General features: G+C 44.1%; 1 protein-coding gene across 1 annotated transcript in view; it reads right to left on the reverse strand.

The window, feature by feature from the left end:
• Positions 1–24,409, reverse strand: part of thsd7ab (thrombospondin, type I, domain containing 7Ab) — a 90,267-nt gene that overhangs the window by 5,549 nt on the left and 60,309 nt on the right. Inside the window, exons 21-28 of the mRNA XM_030072219.1 lie at positions 23,950–24,091; positions 17,712–17,827; positions 16,987–17,104; positions 12,418–12,563; positions 10,727–10,901; positions 4,035–4,208; positions 1,056–1,154; positions 156–238 (exon numbers count right to left, since the gene is read on the reverse strand). Coding sequence (XP_029928079.1) covers positions 156–238; positions 1,056–1,154; positions 4,035–4,208; positions 10,727–10,901; positions 12,418–12,563; positions 16,987–17,104; positions 17,712–17,827; positions 23,950–24,091 — 1,053 coding nt within the window. The remainder of the gene's footprint in view (positions 1–155; positions 239–1,055; positions 1,155–4,034; positions 4,209–10,726; positions 10,902–12,417; positions 12,564–16,986; positions 17,105–17,711; positions 17,828–23,949; positions 24,092–24,409) is intronic.

The raw sequence follows: 24,409 nt of genomic DNA on the forward strand, positions 1-24,409 counted from the left end.
GGGAACTGTGCTATCTTTTTATTGTTTTTGCTCGGTTTGCTTTGTTTTCATTGCACGGTTTTTGCCGGCGATGTGGTCTGCAAGCCAAATTTCATCAACGAGAGTCATTACGTTGGGTTCTGAGTGTGTTCGACGGAGGACAAAGAGCATCTCACCTCGCTGCAGAGAGACTTTGGCATGAGGCAGGGAGGGTCACAGGAGCTGTTGTCTACCGGAGGATTCATGGGAGGGCAGCCTCCTGCGGGTCAAAACACATTGCAGTCAAATGAAGTACCTCCAGGAGCCGGTGCTTTGGTGAAGGCACTCGTGAGGTGATGAAAACAGAGACACCAGCATCATCCATGTGCCTTGAGTTCACTGTGTTGTGTGATAACAGGCATGCAGCATTATCCAAAGTAACATTTGACATTTTACTTACCAAAAAAAGGTTCGGTATTCGGGGTTTCATTACATGGCCTTTAGATTCATGCATATTAAAAATGCAATACCACCAACTCAAGGTACCTGATGTACCCAGGTGTAGTTTTGGAAATATTTAATTTGAGCCGGCGTGCATCCATCTGCTGCATAGCAATTTTTAGCAGCACGCCGTCTCCCATCGCCCGGCAACAAGTCGTGCCTTGTATTTCAAAAATGGCTCATTTTCCTTGATATTTTCTGTAAATATCTCCAATCTTCCGCGCATGCTGCCAGCCTCGGCCGCATAACCGCTAGGATTATTTGCTTAGATTTAGAGCTGTTGCAAGTTTTTCTTCGTTCTTCTCCTTTGAGCTCATGCAAGTGGCCATTTATCACAAAACGCAGTCCTGCGAAAGTTAGCACCGGAGTCGAGGATATAGAGGGAACACTGGAAGATTTTGTTATCTATGTTCCCGTCGCAAAATAGGAAAGCTGATAGTCCAGCCTTCCAAAAAATTCTGTGTATTTGCGGTGCACTGATAACAGATTCTCATATTTCTCTCATCTTCCATAAACCTAAACTGTTTTATGCACCTGTGCTTCCCACTTTTAGACTCTCACCAATATTGGACGTAAGATTGAGTCGATGGAGTTACCTGTGACATTGAGCCCATCGGAGCGCTGGCACCAGATGCTGAGGCGGGTGGAGTTTGGCCGAACGCTGCTCATCCACTTGTACTCAAAACACTCGCCCCCTGAGACACACAAGAGCAAACAATCAAGCGGCGTGCCACGCAACAGCCGTATAATGTGCACGGAGTCCACAATGAGCTCCATTTATCATTTAAGTGAGAGATTAATAAAGCAGCTGCTAAGTTATGCACCGACTGTGGGCGGCTGCCATATAATATCAGTATCAATGCACAGAACGGTCCGGTTCAATGTTTTAATCTTCAGGAAGAGCTTTCGCTTAATGACTTTCTATCAGTGCTATTATGACTTTATCAATATCTCAATCAGCTCGGTAAATGACCATATTTCCCTGCAGAGTCCCGTGTAACCAATCATCAGTCTAAGCCACTCGACGGGCGCAAATGAACAATTTAACCTTGAACAAAAGAAATATCTACTCTCCACAGGGCTGGGTACAGTATCACCGCTTCAATCGATGGCACAGCTCTGCTCCGTCTCTCTCTCTCTCTCTCTCTCTCTCTCTCTCTCTCTCTCTCTCTCCGGCGTCACAGGGTGATTTGTCTGGGGCTGGGACTACTTACTCTCCCCATCTCTGCTCTTTACTTTTCTCATTTCTTCCCATCCCTCGCGCCGTGGTGCAGCCCAGTTCTTTCTTTTGTGTTACATTTCCATTCAGCCCGCTCGCTCAAGTCCTCCTCGCTCGCCGTCATCTCTTACAAGCGGCTTGAAGTTTTAGTTATACAAAACACTTCTCAGAGACGAGGGCTGCTCGGGAGGCAGAAATTATTTTATTGATTACAACTGCCAAATGACTGCAGTGGGTGGAGCTGGAAAAAAAATGGCAAGAGGTGAGCCAATATAAAGCCTGGCACTCTGGGAAAAAAAAAAAAATGCAATCTAGTCATATTTATCAACACACAAGCCTATAGCTGCTACAGACGTAGCAATTCTGCTGACCTTCAAAGATCACAAATGCCATCATGAATGAATTACTGATTTTTTTTTTTTTTTTTTTTACCAAAGTTTCTTACTTGCTATTCAAGTTTGCCAGTTAAGTAACTTGTGCTCCTAAACAACAACCACAAAAAACTGTAGTCCTCTGGCTTTTCCCACGGAGGTTTAAGTCAACCGGAGAGATTATTTCTGCCTACCGAGCAGCTCTGCCTCTGAGAAATGGGTGTATAACTAAAATGCCAATGTGCCTTTCACAATGCCAAGCCCAGTCTTCATTTCCCCAAGCGTCTCTCAGATTGACTCCCTCCCTCCCTCCCTTCCTCCCTCCATCCCCAACCTCCCTTCCTCCCTCGCCGTCGCGCCCCTCCGCTCTCTCTCTCGCTGTCTTGGCTGGGCCACACCTCCCCCAAGTGCCTTGAGTGATGCTGTGAAACCAGGTCACAGTGAAGACTGCTGTGGGGTTGTGTACAGTATCCGGGGGGAGGAGGAGGAAGAAGAGGAGGAGGAGGAGGCGAGTGGGGGCCTGCTGCTGTAAAGACGGAGCCTATGGCTGCGCGGTGAGCTCTGCTGGTTGTGATTCACGGCCGACGCTGCAGCTCCTCTGTCTAGCGGGTGATTAATGCGCCCGGGGAGCTGCACAGATCACATCAGTAAATGAGTGCGGGGGTTTCCACTGTATCAAGATCTCAAGGGTCAAAAAATCCCTTTTGGGAGAGCACCAATTGACCCGGCTGCGTGACTAAAATCAAAGCGATGGCCTCTGCCGCCCCCTCAGTTCATTTTAAAGGAGACAGTCAGCAGGCAGCAGGACAGACCTGGGCTCCTCCCACCGTTGTGCAAGTTCAGGGGGACTGGAGATGCGAAATTGCTCAAAGTTATGAAAGTGTGTGAGGAAGTGAAGTCCTGCGCTGGGCTGACGGGATGTCTGGGATGTTTCCATGCCTTCCCTGTTTCCCCAAGTACATTAATGATCTTTTAATCCCATAGGAGGCGGAATGTAGCCTGAGATCCCCTGGTGGGTCCCTTCAGGAGAATCCAAGGACTAGACTGAAAACCAAAACCTTTGCTATCAGGGCCAAGTCATTCTGGATTTTTTTTTTTTTTTATCTTATTTTATTGTTATTTTATTGGATTCTGTTTTTTATTTTATTTTGCTGTTGTCCATAAGGCTGGATCGAGTCTGACAGTTCCTGAATCCCAGTACCGGGCGTCGGGTTCTGTCACTTGGTCTCATGGTTTCACACTAACTCTGAACCTCGGTCGGAGCGTGTTGTTCCTCAGGTGTAGGTTATTTTCCTCTGCTGTTTAAATTGTTCATACTTCTGTTTAAATTGTTCATATTTCTATTTTTTTTATATTCCTTGTTTATAGTGTTTATATTGCTTACTGCTATTTATCATCTATGTATACTGTATATTTCTTCTAAATTTGCACACTGACCTACATCAATGCACATTTTATACACCTATGCACACGTTTTTTTTTGCACATTGTTTTTTGCACACTGTTGTACCTAGATCTCTAGTGTGTTGTACTTGGATCTTATTCTTTATTTTTTATTTATTTAATCGTGTAATCTGTGGATACTGCTGAAAAACTGCGAATTTCCTTCGGGATGAATAAAGTATCTATCTATCTATCTATCTATCTATCCATCTATCTGTCTATCTATCTATCGTTGTGAGGCACTGTGTAACTATGTTTTGAGAGTAGTTATACAAATAAAGTTTATTCTCCTTCTTGTTGTTATTATTAGTCCAACTAATGTATGCTGAACAGGCTCAAGCCTTTATAAGAAGGTGCAGAAACATAAATTTTGGCGGTGTGTGTGTGTTTGATTTTTGTGTATATCATTTCTTATAACCTTATGATAAACTTTAGGGTTGATGGTTGGTCTGAACGATTGCGTATGGATATGTTTGCCGGTCTGCCTCCGTTAATTTGTCGAACTTGTTAGGCCCCCCCGGGGATTTGAACGGCGCTCTCACCGATGCAGGGCCGAGACTCCCAGGCCTGGTCGGGGCACAGCTGCAGGTTTTCAGGCTCCTGGGCCATGACGGCCCGCGAGCGGACCTGCACTGAGCCGAAGTCCACGCCGGCCCCCTTCACACACACACTCACACACGGGCTCCAGTCTGACCACTCCATCAGGTAGCATTCACCTGAAAGTAAAAAGAGATAAAATCCATTGTTATTGTGGATCTCAATCAATTAAAACGTAAAGAACAAAGTTGTTAATGTTTTACAAATCCTTATTTGCTTATTGGCTCAAACCTTCTGATGGTAACGTGTCACAAGTCCCACCTCCAGCTCGTTCAAAATGCAGCAACGGGGATTTTAACTGGTGCAGACAAACTCCTATCACTCTGACGCCTCCTCGCTCGGTTACCTGTTACGCCTGAGTTTCCTTGAAAGATTTCACTGATCACTTTCACTGCATGGCTCTCACAGCTTTACCACAGATGTTTTAATCTTGTATGAGCCGGTGTGCAGCAGCAGCTCCTCGGGGAAGGGCCCTCTGGCTGTTTCAGTGTCTCGATTTAAGACTAAAGGTGACCGGGGTTTTGCTATCAGGGCCCCTCGGCTTTGGAAAGACCTGCCTGGGGAGCTGAGGCTGGCAGGATCATCGTCATCGCTTAATTCACACCTGAAAATACACGGTTCTACACAGGCTTCTATGTTACATCTCTTATCCTGTTTCCACTATTATATTATTTTTGCCCTCTATCCTTTCGTCTTGTACCTTCTTGTTTTTGCTTGCTCCGATTTGTTTCACGACTTTAATGTCTGCTGTAATTCGATTGTTAAAGAACTCAATAAACTCGGTCTTTGTAAACTGTTTAAAAAGTGCTACACGAGTAAGGATTATTTTTTATTACAGTTTTAGCTCGGGAGGCCCATGGGGAAGCACAGCTCTAACACCGGCAGCGTTAGAGCCATTGAGTTATGAATCGGGCGAGATGTTAAGTATGTTGCAGTGGTGCAGGCAGTATTAGTATTCACATCATACGCCGTGTGGGACGGTAGAAATGTTTGGTTTGAGATGCGGGACGGGTTGGCCATGGGATACAGTTTTTTCACAGCTGACAACTACAGCTTACCAAGCAGCAGGGGAAATAGGACATGGGTCAAGGATGGCACTGCATGAAGGTGTGTGTGGGTGTATATGTGTGTGTGTGTGCGCACATGGGCATGAGCATGTGTGCGCGCACCCTGCCAAAATTCCCAAGCTGTCCCGACCCCCACGAAAACAGCCCTTTCATTTCCTCCCAAATCTCACTTTACCTCACCTCCCAACATGGAAAATAGTCTGTGTTTTATGTCGCTGTTCAATACCCCAGTGTTCTGGCAGTGTGGCAAAATGGGGCGGACTGACTTGTTATCTAGGGCAGTGTTTCTCTGTGTTTTCCATCTCAGGGACCAGCAAACATTTGATTTTCCTCCAGTTTTCTTCCAAAGCGAGATACCCGCCAATCGAAAAAACATGCCACCTACTCTTACCGAGCGATTGCAAATGACTTTTTAAATGATAATAGGTTACAGAAATCCCTTTGTTGCATCAAGACAACATTTTTATAGACTCCATCCTCTACATTTTAGAGATGTTGAACGACAAAAACGATCAATGATGAACCAAAATAGACATATGGCGCTTTGGAAATGAACTCTACATTTGTATTTTTGTCTTTTTGGAGCAGCAAGCAATGATATTTCCCCCTCCAGGGACCAGTGACATCGAAAATAACACAGATTTATATTTAAGCTGCGCTAGGCAAGATTTTTTTTTTTCTTTTTTAATGTAAAAATACACCTCTCTTATCAGCTTAAATCACAAAGCAGGGCTGCAATGGAGAAGCATTTCCCATCTCCTCTAATTGAAACTTTGTAAATTTGCCCTACTTGCCCACATACATTTTGGTATCAGGTGTGTACACTTCCCCACAGGAGGAGATAAATCCAGACTTCTGCCAAACTGCACAACTTTCTCCTGAACAGCAGTGTTAGATCTTCTCTCTCTTCATCTCTTCTGGTGCGCTTTGGTTTAAAGTGATCACAAACGGCTTGGTAAACACGAGCACGCTGCCTGATTTCTCCATTTTGAACTTCAAGCACATTTCAAACTGTTACCTCGTGCTGACATTTGGAGCCGTCGACGTGCAAAGTCACCGATTTGCTGGAGCTTTACAAATATATGATCTCCTCTTTGTTTCTCGGTGCAGCCGTGGTGGCTATCTCTGCTCATGCTAATTACCCAGTTTGATGCCGTAAAGATAAAACACATTACATCCTGGGAACCGGAGTATTTTTTTTTTTTTCCCCCTGGGAAGACCTCCCTGCAGCTGGATGAGAAAAAGCTTCGTGAGCTATGATATTGTATTTTATCAGTTTTAGAGAGTAACAAAATGATTTGTTTGACGCTGTCATGGGTTATTACTTTAAGACATGAAGCTGACAGGGCGGCAGAGAGAGAGAGAGCTCACACACTGCGGATGTGTTTGAAGGTGGGTTTGAAGTAAGATGATGACCATGACCAAGGAGGGAGATGATGCCTGGCAGCCGAGTGAAGGGAAAGTTTGATCGGCTTTTGATTTTGAGATTCTGTTTCTGTGGAAAAGCTAAGTTATTTTGGACTGGATCTGCAAGATGGTGTGGTCACCTTACCGGGTGAGACGCCGATAAAGTATTCAAAGATTGAATGGAAATCGGTGTCCTTGTGTGTCTGTGTGTGTGCGCACATGGGCATGTGTGCGTGTGTGTGTGTCATCTTTTGCCAGCTTTCACTTTGCACGGTTGTATATCATGTAAACCACAACAGATGTCCAGCTCGGCTTAAAGACGGTGCTGGGACCTAATCTCATAGAAAAATAAATAAAAAAACTAAAGTCATCTTGTGTAGGTTGGTAACACTGCCAGGTTTAGGGGTTTGTTTCCCACTGGGGCTACTCATGCTGAAAATGTTTGCACAAATGGCACGTTTTTATGCTTCGGGTAAAAGCATCAACCAAACGGCTCATGTTGGGTCTGTTCAAGCGATACGCAGCATTGGGATGATGCAGAATGACAAAAATATCACGCCAACGCCATGTCAAAACACACAACTAAAAACAAAAGGGATCTGGCCTGCACCTGTTTGGTCGCTGTAAAGTTAAGTGCACCAAAATGGGAGGAGAGGCACAGAAAGGCAACGCGTCAGTCATGATCAAGCAATGCAGGGCAATTGTGGTGTCGAGGATTACCAGGATTTGTGCTGGTGTTGCCCGCGCGCTCACACCAAACGCGGCTCTACCAGGCCGATTCCCGCCCAAACAGCTTCCATTCAAAAGCAAAACCAAGCCTTATTGCGGATGACTTGTTCGCCAATTTGACTTTGATATAAATCCCTCAAGCATGCAAAAAAAAAAAAAGCTACAACCTTTTTTCATTTGAACTACACGCACACGTAGCTGCGGTGTGAAAGACAGTCTTCCAACGCAGAGCTGTCAGCGTGCACCGTGACGTGTGCGGAGTGGGGATTGTGGAGGTGGCCGTATCCTCTGCAGAGATCAGAGACTGGCTGCTGGATGCCCTCCTGCAGCCAAACTGCTCCTGCTGCTCACTACCAACATCTGTTTGGCTCTTTGCCTAATATCATTGAACCATTCCCTCGACTGGGCAACGGTTCTCCCAGGACCACAGCAGCAAGAGCAGCAAATCTGTTATCTCCTCCCTCGCTAATTTAATTTGAGGTGCCACGTATCCGCTCCTGTTGATTCGGCAGCTCTCGCACAGTCTCATCGGCTTCCCTCCGGTAGAGGATTTTGTGGTGGAACGGCTCCAGACTTTTTCCCTCTATCAATGAAATTGCCACGGCGCCACGGTGCAGAGCGCGCTGTGTTTAAAAAGGAGGGGAAAGAAGTGATTTAATTGATCATGACTGATGCCGGTCTCCGCCACGCCCACTGATAATAGATTCCTCCTAATCCCATTCCAGCTCCGACTGCACTGCACCTCTCACCATGAAATTACCACAAATCAGTCGCCATGCCCTGCGCGCTAACACCGCGCACGTGCGACTGCACTTTGTGTCACTGTGTGCCAAAAATTCTCAAAAATGGAGCCCAAACTCATCCGGAGCAGGGAGCACATCACTGTGGAGTTGCACTTCCTCATGCACAAGCCAAGCCTGTGCTGTCTCAGATCTTTTGTTAACCTCTTTTCCTTTCCAGCCACATCTCTCGCTCAATGCAGGAAGTGAATAAATGGATGAGATGTACATGTTATTGTCATGTACAGTGGATTTTGTTATGCAGTGTGGCTGTATCTTAGCATGTCATCTTGATTATCATCTTGTCTTTCCACATGCCCTTTGGGTTTTTTAATCTTTCCTGCACAGATTATTGATTATATCTCTGCTTTCATCATTGTATTTTATTGCTGTATGCGTGTGTGTGTGTGTGTGTGTGTGTGTGTTTATTGCACTGCTTCTATGTTTTATCACGGTGCACATACTGTTAAGATAAAAATTTAATTTTAGAGGGTCACTATTTTGGATTCAGCTGTCAGTCTTATTCATGGAAACAGCAGGTAGCCCTAATAATGCATTGAGTATAAAATAGAAAACAGAGAAGAAATAGAAATAGAAGCGACCAAACCTAACCCTGCATGTGCACTGAAATGCGTCAGCTGTCATGATTCAGTCTGGTTATCACGACAGGCAGAGAAAGGACAGAGGGTTCCCTCAGTCACTAAAAGCGACGAAACATATCTAAATATATCTGCATAAAACCTCACAGATACACACAGCTGCTGTCAGGATCTGGCGCAGTGGTTGTCAAAGTGGGGTCCGGGAACCCCCAGAGGGTCCTTGAAAGGCTTATAGTGGATTTCTTAGCAAAAATGATGAAGAGTTTAATCATTTTACGAGTAAAAAAAGTATTAGTGATTATTTCAGTCTCACTACGTTGAGTCTGTTTATCAATATTCAAGTATAATATTTTTCTCCTTTTATTCCTTGAGGTGCAAAATGACCACAAATGGGGTTCTGCGGGTTGATGAAAGTTAACTAAGAGGTCCAAAATATGAAAACGACCCCTGATCGAGTCCACTTATGCTGCCTTCAGGTAAGCCCCACCGTAAATACAAGTGGTTGTGCATTCACTTACAATAGACTGGAAATAATCACACATTCGCCCCTGCAACACAAGAATTTTTGGTGGCTAGAAAACAGCATCAGGGCTCAACGCATCATTGAGGTTAATACAAAAACTCAGCGTGCCACCAAGCTTAATGCAAAAGCGTGAATAGCTGACGGGACGTCTTCAGTTTAGTCAGTGGACACAATGCGTGTAGGTGGAAAACAGGTGACAAATCCAACCCGCCCACTGGCGCATGAAGGTAAATCTTTGCAGAGCACAAAGGAGACTGGGAGGAGAAGCTTGACGAGGAGAGGACTATTTTCACAGTTTTCTGAAATATTCTACACCCAGGATTATTAATGTAAAACAGCAGCTGTGTGCCGCTGCCTGCATACAAAATGTGGTCTTTTTTTTCTCCATGCAGCTACATTAAAGATCACATAGGTAGTGAAGGTGTCCTTTGTGGATCCAGAGAATGCTAAAGACTTCACTACAAGCCCAGTGAGAACTGAATGGTAACATGTATATTATTGTGTTATTATATTATAGTGTTATTAGCCTTGCATGTGACTCGTGGTGTGGATATGGCTTTTTGTGTCTTCACCACCAAGGGAGCAGCTCATAAGTATAAACAAACATGTCAGACAGCTTCACCCTCCTATCATCTTTTGGCTCAATTTGACTCCATTTAATGTTTAATGTCCCTAAATACATGATTAACATCGCTTTTGTGCTTTGTGTTTAATGACTTTTCCTAATTTAATGGGGACAAGTGAGTAAATGCAAAAGCAAAAGGAAATGTTTTTGGGTCTCAAACGGTTTTAGCTGTAAAAAACATGTAAGAAATATCAATAATCAAGTTGTTTTGGATGACACTGATGAACTACAGTCATTTATAATCTCCATGAACCCTCCCTCTGCTTCAGGGCCCTAACCTAACATGACCAGTAGTGCAGCAGTTGGTAGCAGGAGGGTTAAACAAAGAGTGAAAATGCAAACAACCATGCAATAATAACTCACTCCCATCATTTGCATTCTCTCCACTATTTGGACTTTCCCAGTCAACCACTTGTTGTGCTGCTCATGTAGTCGTGTAGTACAAATTGAGCATAACATTAGTTCAGGCAGGCCACGGAGTCAAGCTCAGCTCATAATCCCAGCACCATCAGCTGGTTTCAAAGCAGCCCACATCAGCTGACGGCTCAGCTGATTCCCCTCCACACATTCAATTGGCAAATCTCACACAGGGCGCCTTATTTAAGCTGCTTCAGCCTGCCTGTTTAGCCCTGCTGCTCCCTCTGCCAGCCCTTCACAACCCACCTAAACCTCAGCTCCTGCTTGTCATGCTGTGTCTGACTTAATCAATGCGACTGCTGCTTTGCTGCTGCTCCCCCTGCCTTAAACCTTCCATGTATGCTAATAGGAGGGCAGGAAGGTCCCAGAGCAGAGCCATACTGCCAAATATAATTTACTGCAGATGGCAATAAAGTTTTCTTTGACTGGAGTGCCCCTAACTGAATTACAGTTTTAATATTTCAGACAGCACCTGAAGGCAGCATGATTACCTGGGCAGGGGAGGGTGCATGGCTCTTTCAGTCTGATCTTCTTGTCTCCGTTGACGGCCATCTCCAGGCTGCTGCACAGCTCCTCGTCCACCAGGCTGCCGTCGCCGGAGCCGGAGCCGTCGGACACGAAACAGGACAGGTTCCTGTAGCGCGTGCCGTGTCCGCACACCACATCCTGACGGGCACAAAACACCACACAGGCAGCGGCAGGGCGATGAGTTACCGCGCTCAGGCTTGGGGAATAACGAGGATCATGAGCAGCCAGATGCCAGCGGCTCCATGCTGGTAAATTTTGGCAGGCGCTGGTAAATTAATCTACTCTGTGCTGTCTTGGGGTCATGTTCTGCTCAAGAAGTTGCAGCTGTAAAAGCGGCTGATGAATTCTTACCTCTGTGGCTGGTGGACAAAAATGCAGGTTACAATATATGGCTGATAAGTGATAAATTTGTATGTCATTAATGCGTTTCACTGAGAGCATATAACCACTGAATGTACAACGCAGTATGTACACTGATGAAGTGAACTCAGGTAAAAGCCATTATCTCTTATTGAGTTTCCTTATTCAATTTATACCGATCACAAATGAGATGGAGATAAGCAGAAGCAGATTAGTTTTTTTTTTTTTTTTTTAAAGCTCTGAGGCAAGTGAGATATGGATTGTAAATGCAACTTAATATCCTGCTTATTGCTTGTTGATTTAGTTTGCAGTTTCTGATTAAACAGACTCTTCCAGTTCTTTGCTTATAGTTTAATGTTTGAATTTTATTGAGATCAAAGGGCAACTCTTTCCCACACACTGAATCATACTCCCAGGAGGATGCCCTAATCAGACATTTTATTCGAAATTTTATTAAAATTGCCCATTTGCAGGTTCTCTCCATTTCTTCCTGGGACCTGTGTGATGGGATTTGTTCCAAAATGAGCTATCCACCATTTGACACAAAGGGGGCACCTACTTTTACAAAATGATGGAAATGTGTTATTTTTTTAAATGGTAGAACTTTAGATGCTTAAACATATCGAAAAAATGTAATTTGTCAAGACAATCTCAAGAAATCACATCATGTTTGACCAATGAAAAGCTCGGCTGATGGCATCAACTTCATCATGTTAGATATCGTAAAATTACAGGCGCTGCAAACATTTCCCAAGAACCCCAGAGCTTCCTCTCATAAAGAGGGTAACCCAATTTATTTCGCTCCTCCAATTATCTTGCTTAGTTGTTCTGTTGTGAAAATGTCACTTCTGGAGGTTTGTCCAGTCCAGGCCACCGTAAGCAATACCAGAAACCTGTTGATGTTGCAACTCATTGGTTTTGGTCACACATTTTTAACCCTGTAAAGCCTGAACTATGAAAGAATTGGCAGAAAATTCCAATTTTTTGAAATTGAACCCTTTATTTAGTCCTATAACAAAATATATAAAAAAACAAAAAATTCAAAAAATATGTTATTACATGACCTTTCTGGTGTATGATATATTATATGTATTTGAAGTGCCAATGGTATGGTTCAAAGGTATACAACAGTATTTTGGTCAAGTATTGATTAAACTGAAAACAAAAAATGGAATTGAAAATGTGTATCATATATGATACGAATGGCTTTATAGGGTAAAATGCTCCATTAACATGGTGATGATTTATTATTATGTTAAAGTGCGACATGTGGCGCTGACAGAAGGCGACGTACCTCCACTCTGCACTCGGACCAGGGGCTGTACTGCCAGCGGTAGCAGGGCCGGACGGGACAGGGCTTCCACTGCTCCATCTGCGTGGGACAGGGCCGGCCGTCGCCCTGGGAGGCCTGAACCACCGACCGCCGCCGCCACATCTTACCTGGACCACACACACAGGACGTGACACCCTCAGCGGTGAACAGGTAACAGCGGTTATTCACACCGACACAAACTGCAGCTTCCTCTCCCACACTGACTGAGTCTTGAAACGCGGGTCCCTGCGCTCACCCGCCTGATAGGAGATAAATTCACTGTGGATTTGCTGCACTAAGCCATTAGCGCATTTAAGTTAGTGCTGAGACGGTAAAAATGCACAGAGGGAGAGGTGGCTGTGTGCTTTCAAGACAAAGCAAGACCAAGACACATGAGGTGACCGTTCCCCTCGGCACAAAACAGCTCCCCATTTAATCCTTAAGCAGCTCATTTTGCATGAGTGTGTATGCGTGCGAGTGTTTAAGGCATTAAATTAATCTCACTGTACATAACTGCAGTTGACTGAATGTAGCAGGATTTCCAAAACAGCCTCAGATGACTGTGCTTTGTCTGTGCCATCTTGATTAGTTCTTGGGCCACTTGAGTAGAAGGGCTTTTCTCCCACAGTAATCAGCGCTCTCTCTTAAAATAAATCCAATACATCACAGCCAAGGGCTCAGAGACTATTTGATTTTAAGTGCAGAGTTACCACACTGAATGGCCCGAAATACTCTGCACACAAAACCCCCCGCGCACCCGCACACAGATATACACACACATGCTGTCGCTTAGGTGAAATACCCACCTGCAGTCTACCCTTTTAAAACCTCCCACTCTCAAATCTCAAAACCCTTCATTTGATGCATATACCACTTTCATTTTCTCGCCGCCCAGCCGGCAATCTGCTCACCTCGCTGTGTACCTTTGCCAACCTGCGGCACTTTTCAGCACGTAACACAAACCATCCTCCCCTCTCTCCAATACACACACAACCTCATATCCTATTCCACCAAGAGGAACGGCCCCCTCTGCACACACACACCCGCACACATACACAGATCAAATAAGATCCTCTATTGCTCCTGTAGCAATTCTTTAACTTTTATCTTATTCCCTGTGATTTAGCAACTGTTGCTGCGGCACTGCTACTTCAAAGAGGTCCCCAAAGCCCCCAGGAGCAGGAGGATATTATGGGATAGAATCAATTGTCTGATCCTCCAGAACAACAACCAGGCAAACAGAAGGCCAAATTTTCGCCAGTCGTTTGGCAGGGCTCTAACGCAATCACTCTCACTTAAATGAACGCTTCCCCTCGCTCGCCTCTACGCCATTTTCCATTCCAAGTGCCTCCAGTGGGAGTGGGATGTGTTTATACCTTTATATATCCAAGAACATTTTGCTGAGCATGCATACTCTTTTTCAGCAACGCCATGCTTCAGTACTTCAATGTACAGTTACACACACACACACACACACACACAAACATACGCACACAGAACACCAATGATGTAAAGAGGTTCCTTATAACCAACCCAGGGTCAAACGGCATTTGCAAATAATTTTTTTTAAGCTTTATTTATCCCGGCTCCCCCAGGATTTTGCTGAGACAGCGTGTTCTTGTTCAGCACTTCCCTGTTTCACATTCATACATTTATATACATTCACACCTTGGAGATGCCCAGTGCAACCACAGTCTTTTAGTGATGGCCACTGAGCAGCTCCACTGGACCAACTGCAATCACACCTATTGTCTTTTTTCTTTGGTCCGAACTGTAGTGGAAAAGTTTTTTAATTTTCACCTCCGTGACAGAGATGAAACCTGCAGCAGGGGGTCATGTTTTCACTCCTGTCCATCCAGCAGCAGGATAACTCAAAAAGTAATGGATGGATTTGCACAAAACTCTGTGGGAAGTTTGGTCGTGGGCCAATGAAGAAAAGATGAACTCAAGGGGCATGGCTTTTGCCGGGGTTTAGCACACACAAGAGACAAGACCAAAGTTTCCAAAAAACCTCTATGTAACATCGTGAACACCAGCAGAATGGCTGGTCAAGGGGCAGGACAGCCCTCACCAGCTGAAACGGCCATGGTCTGTGCCCTCATGGGTGCCTTTTTGTTGTATTTGGTTTGTTTAGGTTTACATGCAAACCAGGGCTTGTAAGCAAAAGTCCTGTGAACTCACATATAGCTAGTTGACTGGACAGGAGTTTGGTAATCATAGTTCATCCTGATTTTGGAAAACCAATCGAGGGGAGTCAAAACAAATGAACTTGTCTGTGCTCTTTGCCATCATTTACCTTAGTCTAGTGTCCATACCAGAGAAGAACATATAGCTGAATATGAGCATCAATCCAGACTTCAGTTTACCTTGATTCACATTTGCCTTTCTTAGCATGAGAGAAAGGACCTACTGGCTATCGGATTCCATCATCGGTCTCCTGATGTCCACATACTATTGAATCGAAAGCAATTGGACTTGTTTGTAGGTTCTCTGAGACGTTTCACTTCTCATCCAAGAAGCTTCTTTAATTCTGACAGACAGGTGGGGAGTCCCAGGTATTTAACCTGCATGGGGGCGTTACACAGATCGTTTGTTAGTGATCCTTCCTGTTTGGAGTGTCATTAGGATCACCTGACTCCAGGAGTGAAGGACGGTCATTGGGGTTACAAGGGATCAAGAGTGAATGATTCAATGTCCTGGGATGAGATGACAGGGCAGTGTTGTAGGTGGAAAATGGTGTCTGAAACCTCCTCCTCTGTTGAGAGATGGTTTCTCTGTCTTAACATAGACAGCTTCCTTCACTCCTCTTTAGAACCATCCCTCCTCCCTATCCAAGATATGAACATTATGGTCCTTGAAGGGGTGTCCCTTTTCTTTCAGGTGCAGGTAAACTGCCGAGTCTTGACCTGAGGAGTTGGTCCCCCTGTGTTGAGCCACTTGTTTGTTAAGACCTGCATAATGTCTGCATGCAGGTTAAATCCCTGGGACTCTGCACCAGTCTGTCAGAACTGAAGAATCTTCTTGGATGAGAAGCGAAACGTCTTCGAGAATCTACAAACAAGACCGGCTGCCCTTGATTCAGCTCTACGTGGAAAACCATGACCTGGATCACTGAGAATCTGCACAGACATCAATCTCCAAAAACCCAAGTCATCAGTGTCTTGGGGTTGTTGCTATTTGGTTCCACCCAAGTTTGCACATCGTTGTTGTCACCTGTCCAAATGAATTAGACCTATGGAGTAAATACTTCACAGTTTGAATGGATTGCTCTGAACACGCTTGCTGTGCTCCTAAGTGCCTTGTTTGAGGCCACTTTGATGGTACTTGATGAGGGAGACGAGTGAAACTCTGCCTGAAATTTCCCAGCAGGTTCAGTGGATCCAAACCAACAATGACAACCCAAGAGTTGTTGTTCATTTGGATGCTGAGGTCGGGGCCCAACGGTTGATCAACAAAGAAACAAAGAGCCAGATGAGGTGAACTATCGCAGATGAAGTTTTTCTTCTATGTAGAAAAGCTGCTAGTGCTTTCTACTGGGACTGTATAATACAGTAGCGTTTTCTATTGTTTACTGACATTCTGGACACTTGAGGCTTTTGAGTGTTTCGCATAAATACTGCATTTTGTAGCTTACTGAAGGTTTGGTGCAGTGGTAACACTGTCATAGCTTATGCATGAGGAGTTTAATCATATAATTTTAATGCAAATGTGAGCCTTGATGAAAAGGTTAAGTGGGTCTGATGTTTTTATTTTTATTTTGATATACTTTATTCATCCCTTAAGGTGGGAACGAGCTCACTCACACAAGATCATCCCACCATTATGACGTGTCTTGTTTCTTTCAAGTGAGAAATATTTAAGCCATTTTTTATCCTTAAGTGATCAGGGAAAAAAAATCCTCCATGCTTTTATGTGTCCTCACGTATCTTTTGAAACTGTCTGTATTGCTTCTTCAGATAAAAGTCTCTTTTGTCTTAAAAATAAATGAAGAAGTAAAAAAAATGCAGGAACTAGGAGGAGAATGACCGACTGATGCAAAGTCCAGATTTAAAAGCGGAGTTCCTTGGCCCTTTGCAATCAAGCCGGCCTGCCTGAAGACCTCTGGCTGGCTAAATTAGTTTCATCTTTTAAATCACCTCTTAGACTCACACACTAATGGACCGGGATTTAAATAATGATCTTTGATTAATTGACCCTGACTTTACTTATGCTCTTTTGGTCTCTGGTTTTACTTATATTGCTTTTTGTAACTGATTACTGTACTTTGACCTGTATTAAAACAAAAAAGTTACATAAAAATAATTTTTATTTTTATTGCTATTCTTATTATTAGCATTATTGTTGTTATTACTGCTACAGAGATACAGGTAACTACACATAATTAATGATAAAAAGTTGAGAAATGGTATCAAAAACCCACAGGTTTGACCACTGCAACAGCCAGTGATCCATAAACTGCTCCGCATATTGGCATTAGCTAAATGCCACATGTTTGGCACACGTTAAGTTGATTAAAGTGTTGTTCACCGTGTTTTATATCGCTTATCTTACCCTCTAGTCCGCATGTCTGCGAGCACTCGGACCAGGCCGACCACTCTGACAGCTGACAGTTGACGGGACACTCGACCACGCAGGAGACGTTCATCTGCCACTTCTTCTCCAACTTCAGCTACGAGATGGGGAGTAATGAACTGTCATCATCAAATCATTCACAACACTCTGTGTCACAAACTGAACAATCACGGCAGCACCGAGGCAATCTGTTCCTGCCAGATGCCGGGCTTTGACCTCCCAACACTACAACTCCCAAAGGCCTTTGCTCTGGCTGAAGGCGGACTGTGCTGGGCAGCACCAGGCCAGCCGGTTTTGGGGATATCGAGGCTACTCTGAAACCGTTTCTGACACGTTGTGTTTTTGTGAATGAGCCAGACGATGGAGAGGGCCAAGGGTTAAATAGCTGTGGGGACAGCTCTGCCACAGCCCGCCGGCTACAATTATAGCAAGCCTAGACAGATTATGAATGAATAAAAGCGCTCGGCCTGAAGCACAGACAACAATCTCTTCATGGGAATACTTTTGAATTTTTCATATTGCTGCAGGCCTAATAGTACTGGAAGAGCACGGCCATGTATTGTAATGACTGACATGATTAAGCCATTAAAAAAGAATGTGTGCGTGAAAGAAATAAAGTGATAACAATAGTGTCTGAGGCAGAAAGAAAGAGAAGACGAATGACCAAAAAAAAAAAGGAACTAAGGAATAAAAGGAGAGCTTACCTCCTCACAGAACTTGAGATCGACAGACTTGCCATCGCTGCGGACGCAGTCCAGCATCCGGGTCTTGATGCCGCTCCCGCACACAGCATTGGGACTCAGCTGACAGGTACTCCAGTCTGGGGACAAACAGAGGACATGTACATATCTGGCACGAAGCACATGCTCTTTAAATCGTCACTGTTAATTTAATTCTGATTGTCAAACCTGCCAGTGTTCACATCAGTCCACTCCCTGCTGTTTATTTAACATCGGATCATTTTGAACTACTGCCATCAGCTCTGTGAGTGGACAGACAACTCTGCGATTAACACTTGACAACTCAAAACAAATGTCGCATTAAAACTGAAAGAACTGCTGCAAAATCACAATGAGTGCAACGGTCGAATTTCCAACACTGGAAACCTTATATTCAATTTTACAAATATAAAAGCCAGAGTGCCCGGATAATAAATGTAATCCATATCCTCATGCTTTACAACCACAGAACTTGAATGGACTAGAATGGGCTTTCCTGTTCGAATCGATATTCCTGGATGGTCGAATTAGCACTGTTGGACTAACTTCTATATAAACCAATCTGCAGCAAGACGTGAATCCTCTGACGCAAGAAGTTTAATAGAAAGGACCAAAGACGTGTGCCGCCAGTAGCTTTCTTTTTTAAGCAGGTTACATAAAAGGTTGACGTCTTTGCACAGGTGAGTAGGAGTGGTTATAGTTGAGTTCTCATTATAGTTGAGTTAATCCTTGTTCCAGTAGGTGTCTGTTTGCTGTTTAGAGGTTTGCTAGTTTGCAAATGTCGACTGGAGGAGCAAACAGAGGCGCAATCTTCAATAATGTGATTTCAGCTGAGTTTTGACAGTTGTCGAAGTGCTCAGGTAAAGGCTCTTTAGGACTGGAGAACTTTTTAATGGATCTAAGAACTGCTGGATGAACTACCTGCTTTGTATTGCATCCGCACTGCAGGAACTGGGAACGATCAAAGTTCTCAAAATGTTTTGAGGGACTTTTTCATCTCCTGCTTCAGTGCAGATACTCTCCTAGCACAAAAGGGAGCTTGAGTAAGTGTACAGTGATTGGTTGAACACATGAACCAATGCAGCATCGGCAACTGCCATTTTTAAAATCTGTAAAAACTTAGCCGTGTACGCAACAGTTCTTCATGTTAGCCTTTGAAAAAAGACGGAAACATGGACCAATGGACTGACAGTGAAGTCCAGGCTTTCTTGAGCCTAGCCTCAACTTGCTAACCATCCACCACACAGCGAAGCAATGCAGAGAGAAAATCAAGAAGCTGAAACAGAATTACAGGAAAATAAAAGACCACAACAACCCAAGCAGATCTGAGCAGACATGACGTTGGATACCATCCGCCGGCTCACACCACTTAAGCTCCTGGCAGTGCAAATGCAAACAGAAAAAAAATCCCTTGAAGGTTCATGCTTCTCGGGGAAACTCCCCAGTGGGTAGCTGCTCTCAAAAAAAAAAAAAGTCCCCGGCACCGAAAACTAGCAACACAACTCTAACCACCATTTTATTCTGTACCAGCCAAAGGACCGAATTCTGTGTTTATAACATCCATGTATGATACAACAGTGTGAGGTAAAAAAAAAAAAAAAAAAAAAAAAAAGAATAAGATCAGGTGCAAGATCAGGTGCAAGCATGGCAGGAAACTTTTTTTTTTTTTTTGTCTGCCAGCTGCAGTTTTGATGTTTTGAGTGTAAAATGACCCCGTCATGCTGATTGGTTACCTGCCACTGTAGCTGGTAGAGCACACAAACTTACCACACAGCAAACATTTACCCGGTGTGTTTGGCTGGTGGCTGGTGTTGATTTTACCACCCTGTGTTTGAGCGTGTGTGAGTGTCTGTGTGTAAGGAAGGATGAGGATAGAGGGAGACAAGACTGAGGAGGAGCAGGAAGGAAGGGGAGAGGAGAATGTATGCATTTCACAAGGCTACAGCATGCTGACGGTCCCTTGATTCCAGGATTCAATAAATTTCCAGGACGCTGAGGTGGGATTTGAGGCAGTGACTGTCCAGAAGTCTCAAATTGACACAGGAAAAGGAAACAGGGTTTTCTGCATTGCCGTGTTGTCACTTGTGCTATAAGTTACAGCTTTTACATGATGAGCAGGTGAAGGGAGAATTGTTTTAAAAAAAAAATACTGACCACTAGAGGGTGTAAAGAGCTCAAACTGTAGTCAGTCCTGCTGTCGGGTTCACGGTAGATTGCTTGCACAAATCCGAAAGATGAGGTGAACATTTTCATTTTCGGCATGGAAATGAGGAAAATGTTTCACTCTCACAAGGCTCTTGTTGGATTACTTCGAGTATTTTGTCTCTGACCTTGAATTGAAAAATGCGTCGAGGCTGCAGACTCTCAGCGACAAGGTAAGCTGCTTCGAATAAACTGTCCCCGCAGTGCTGATTGCGGTGAGAGAGGCAGTCAACCTACTGACCTGAAATTTGGATAGGTTTATCTGCAGGACATGTGGTTTGAGAGAGGCTTTGAAGTTGAAGCAGCGAGGGGGTGAAGTGGAGTGCAGAGGAGGAGCATATTCAGGCAGACATTTAGAAAGCTCAAGCCATTAAATAACAACAGGCTTGCTATAAATTCTTTGGTGAAAAAAAGACCCACAGTGATAACATTCAAATTGCAAGGGGTCACTTTACTGTAAAAAAAAAACAAACAAAAAAAAACAATGCATGTCATACTGCTTAATGCTGCGTTAAACAGATGTATAGTACATTATGGTATGGAGAATTAGTAAGGTAAAGAGGTCATTTTGCATTTCACTGCAGCATTAAGCCTTAGCTTTGATATGATGCATTGCAGAGCACAGCTAAATGAACTGCCATGACGTTGACACGCCAGACACAAACTACCATGCCTTCACTTTGCAATTCCCTTTATATTTGGAGAGATCGTTTTGACTCTGATGTGCCATGCATACAGAAGTGCCCACAGTGGGCAGCCTGAATGCTCACCAGGCCGGAGAGCGTGCATGCACTTCAAAAGTCACGGGTTTGACTCCAGCCCGCGACCTTTGCTGCATGACACCTCCCTCTCTCTCTCTCTCTCTCTCTCTCTCCCCCTTCCATCCTTCCTGTCACTCACAACTATCAAGTCAAACTGCAAGGCCTCAAAATAATCTCTGAAATACGGCTCACGTTTGGAGTCAGTCTGCAAATAGCTTCTGGCTGGCACAGATCACTGTCGATAACAGATGATTACTTTGTCGGCAAAGAGGTCAGTGAGGGTTTATATCAACTCACTTGAATCCATTAAGTCAGTCTGACATCAGTAGCCCTATATGTCAGCACCATCTGCCTTGAGCAAGCTGTATGGCAGAACAGTCAGATTTAAAGTGTCCTCCTTTGAAAGATAAGGAGGATTTGAAAGAAACGTCAATACAAGTTTTCCACCAGAAACCTTGTCAGAAAATGTCAGAACTTAAAGAAGCAGGGCCGTGGCTTTGCTGTGCATCAGCTGGACTCGAAGGGAAAAAAAAAACAGAGCACCATCAAATGAAAACACTACTTTTTATTGCAGCTTTTGGACGCCAGTCTTTAAACACACATTGTGCATGCTGCTGTTAAAAAACACTCTGCAACAACAGGGGGGCTGAGGTATCACTCATGAAGTCTGCCATCCTCTGACAAAGATGAGTGGCTGTTTTTAGCTGCAGCGAGCTCGTTTGCGAGCCTGACTCTGAGCTGGGAATCGTGTCTCCTTCTGCCGAGGAGCTTTGTGGCACTCTGGGGAGCGAAACAGGGAGATTGCAACAAGAAAGAGCGACAGCGAGAAGCAGAGAGAGAGGGAGAGGCAGCGGGAAAAAGAGAGATATAGGGAGGGAAAGTGGAGGCAAGATGGTCTCAACATCAACAATGATAAAGAGCCCTTTTCCCAATAATGATCTCTGCTAGTTTATTATGTACATATACCCTGGGAGGCCTGTATGCCACTGCGATCTCAGCGCCAGGGATTATCTGTGCATAACAATACAGAAAGAGAGAAAAGAGAACGACAGCACAGACAGTAACACTGACAAATGCACCACCAATTCATGCTTTTTTTTAAATTTTCAAATTTTTCACACTTTTAATTGAAAGGTTTTACATTAGCGATACAAACGTAGTAGCTTACAGACTGGAATGCAACAGAGTAGCCTCCCTGGTGTAAGATGTGATGCAGCATGGTGTGTGTGTGTGTGTGTGACAGCCTCAGAGTTACAGCAGGCAGCTTGTGCAAAAGCTGACAGCTCAAATCCCAGAGCAGCCTGCAAAATCTGGGTGAGACAGGTGAAAGGAAGGCGCTCTCTCCATTCTTAACAAACACCGCTGAGGTGCCCTTGAGCATCTACCCACTTAACCACAGTGGCCAGACTATTGTCGTCCTGGGTATGCACCAGGCTTTAATGTGTTTATCTGTGTAGAGTATGAGGCAGGGCTTTATGGAAAAACATTTTTTATGCGCAGTCAACCTTCGCAGCAAGTACAGGTAAACTAAAAAAAACAAACAAACAAACAAAAAACAGTAAATTAGGCCATGATCAGATAGCAGGGTTTCTTCAAAGCAAGAGTGTGAGCGCCACTGGTGTTCAAAGCTCCCAAGGTGTGGAGGAGCTCCATTCTCATTGCAATTCAACACTAAATTCAACAACAACTAGGCAAGCTATGTAATTAGCATTAGCTAGCCACCCTGAAGCGACAAAGGGGGTGAAATTGTTGGAAAATAAAAAAAACAAGAGAAGAAAAAAGTTGGAAAAGTTGCTCTCTAAACAGATGAGGAGCCCATTCAAGCTCAGGTTCAGTCTCATTTGTATGGAGCCTTTCTTCACAAACATTTCTCAAGAGGCCTCACCAAAAAAAAAAAAAAAAAAAAAAAAAAAAAAAGAAAGAATGAGACTAAACAGACTTAACAAGTCAACAAAGAATCAGAGCAAAGTCTGGAACAGGACGTGGGAGCAAGACACCGACATCAACATCCCCATCCTCCTGGGGAGAGCTCAGCGCCGAGCGGCACGGGGATGGCACCCATTATTTTCCCACTGACAACATGATGGTGGACGTTGAGGAATGCTCAGCGTGGAGGACCCAGGGCAGTGCATCTAAACATGACACATCCAAAACGCAAGGTGCATTTCCTGAACAAGACACATGACGTCTGCCGCCGCCACGCCTTTGAAAAGAGCTGACAAAAGTCGCCGGCTCGTTCAGAAACCCCGTCCTCTGCTGTCACGGCCTCATGGAGTTACGGCTGAAGTCGCCCTCCGCTCAGCTCAGCCGCTGCCATCCGTTGCAACGTTATGAAAACAACACATCATTTTACAACAGCATTTTTTCCTCCATATCTCTTTTACCCCTACTTGCCAACTTTTAGCCCTGACAATCGGGAGATTTTTGTAAGCCTGGTGGCTTTTAAAACTTGTGAAATACAGTGCAGAACCACATCTTTTCTTCTCCTGTATGAACCTGCTGCATTTGAAAAATACAGTTTCAGAAAACAGCATCATTTCACTATGTAGGCCCTTCATAACAATACAAAAATGGAGGCAAATCATCTGATGCCTGCAACTGATTAAAATGACCAAATGATCACACAAACATGTGCTAAATGGGAACACATGCTCCACAAATAGCTCTTTGTATGAGTTGTTTGTGTCTCTGTAGCTTACCAAGACCTTAAACATGACTTAGAACTTATTTTGTATTCAGTTTATTTTCATGGAATTGCACTATGTACTCAGATTTATATTAATCTGTAATTTTCTTTTTTATCCTTCCCTTTTCGTGTTTCTTTCTGTAACTATTGAGAGATGAGATACTGGGTGGGTGGGTTGGGGGTGGGATCAAGTTATAACTGTTGAGACTGTGTTTATATATGTCCTGTATCCATGTACTGAATCAAAATACCAATAAACATATGTTTAAAATAAAAAAAAGAACTTTAACTAAATCAAATAATATATTAAAGCACCCAAATCACAGGCAAAGTAGAGGGGGTTGGCCTAACAGTGTTTTCAATGAAGGCGGCAAGAAGGTAACTATGGAGACGTATGGAGCGCCAGTATGGAGCCAGTTGGAAAAACAGTGATAGTATCAGTCTGAATTTTTTTTTGCAGCTGTTTTCAAGAAATAGTAAAAGGGCAGTTTGATCAAAACATGGGAGAAAACTGGGAGAAGAGAGGGCGAATGGTACAAAAATCTCTGGGAGGGTTGCCATGTTTGCCTTTTACCTGTGATGTTGTAGAAGTAGTTGAAGCAGTTGAGGTTGAGGCTGCAGGGCTCTTTGTCGGTGGTGTCGGGACACTGCCTCCCCACGCTCGGCGAGCGGATGGCGTACGCCGTGCGCACCCGGCTGTTGGTTCTGGTGCAGGGCTGAAACAGAGGCTCTCTATTAGCCAAGCGGCGGGTCACAAAAATGTTCTCATGAATGCGTAAATGATTAGGCAATCCATATTGCTGCAAGTGATAAGAATTCAATGCAGACAGATCTCTGAATTGGAACTAAGCCCCTTTTTTTTTCCAATAGAGAGCTCCTGCCACCGTGATGTCCATATTTATTGAACATTAAAGTCGATTTAACTGTGTGAATTTGCCCGCTTTTGGATTATTTCCCAGCTTATTGCGCCATAATTCATTTCTCTAAATAAGTGGATTACTATAGGCTGTTCTGATGTCAAGCCATTCCCCCCA

Source organism: Myripristis murdjan, chromosome 16 (genome assembly GCF_902150065.1).
Source record: "Myripristis murdjan chromosome 16, fMyrMur1.1, whole genome shotgun sequence".
NCBI classification, from domain to species: domain Eukaryota; kingdom Metazoa; phylum Chordata; class Actinopteri; order Holocentriformes; family Holocentridae; genus Myripristis; species Myripristis murdjan.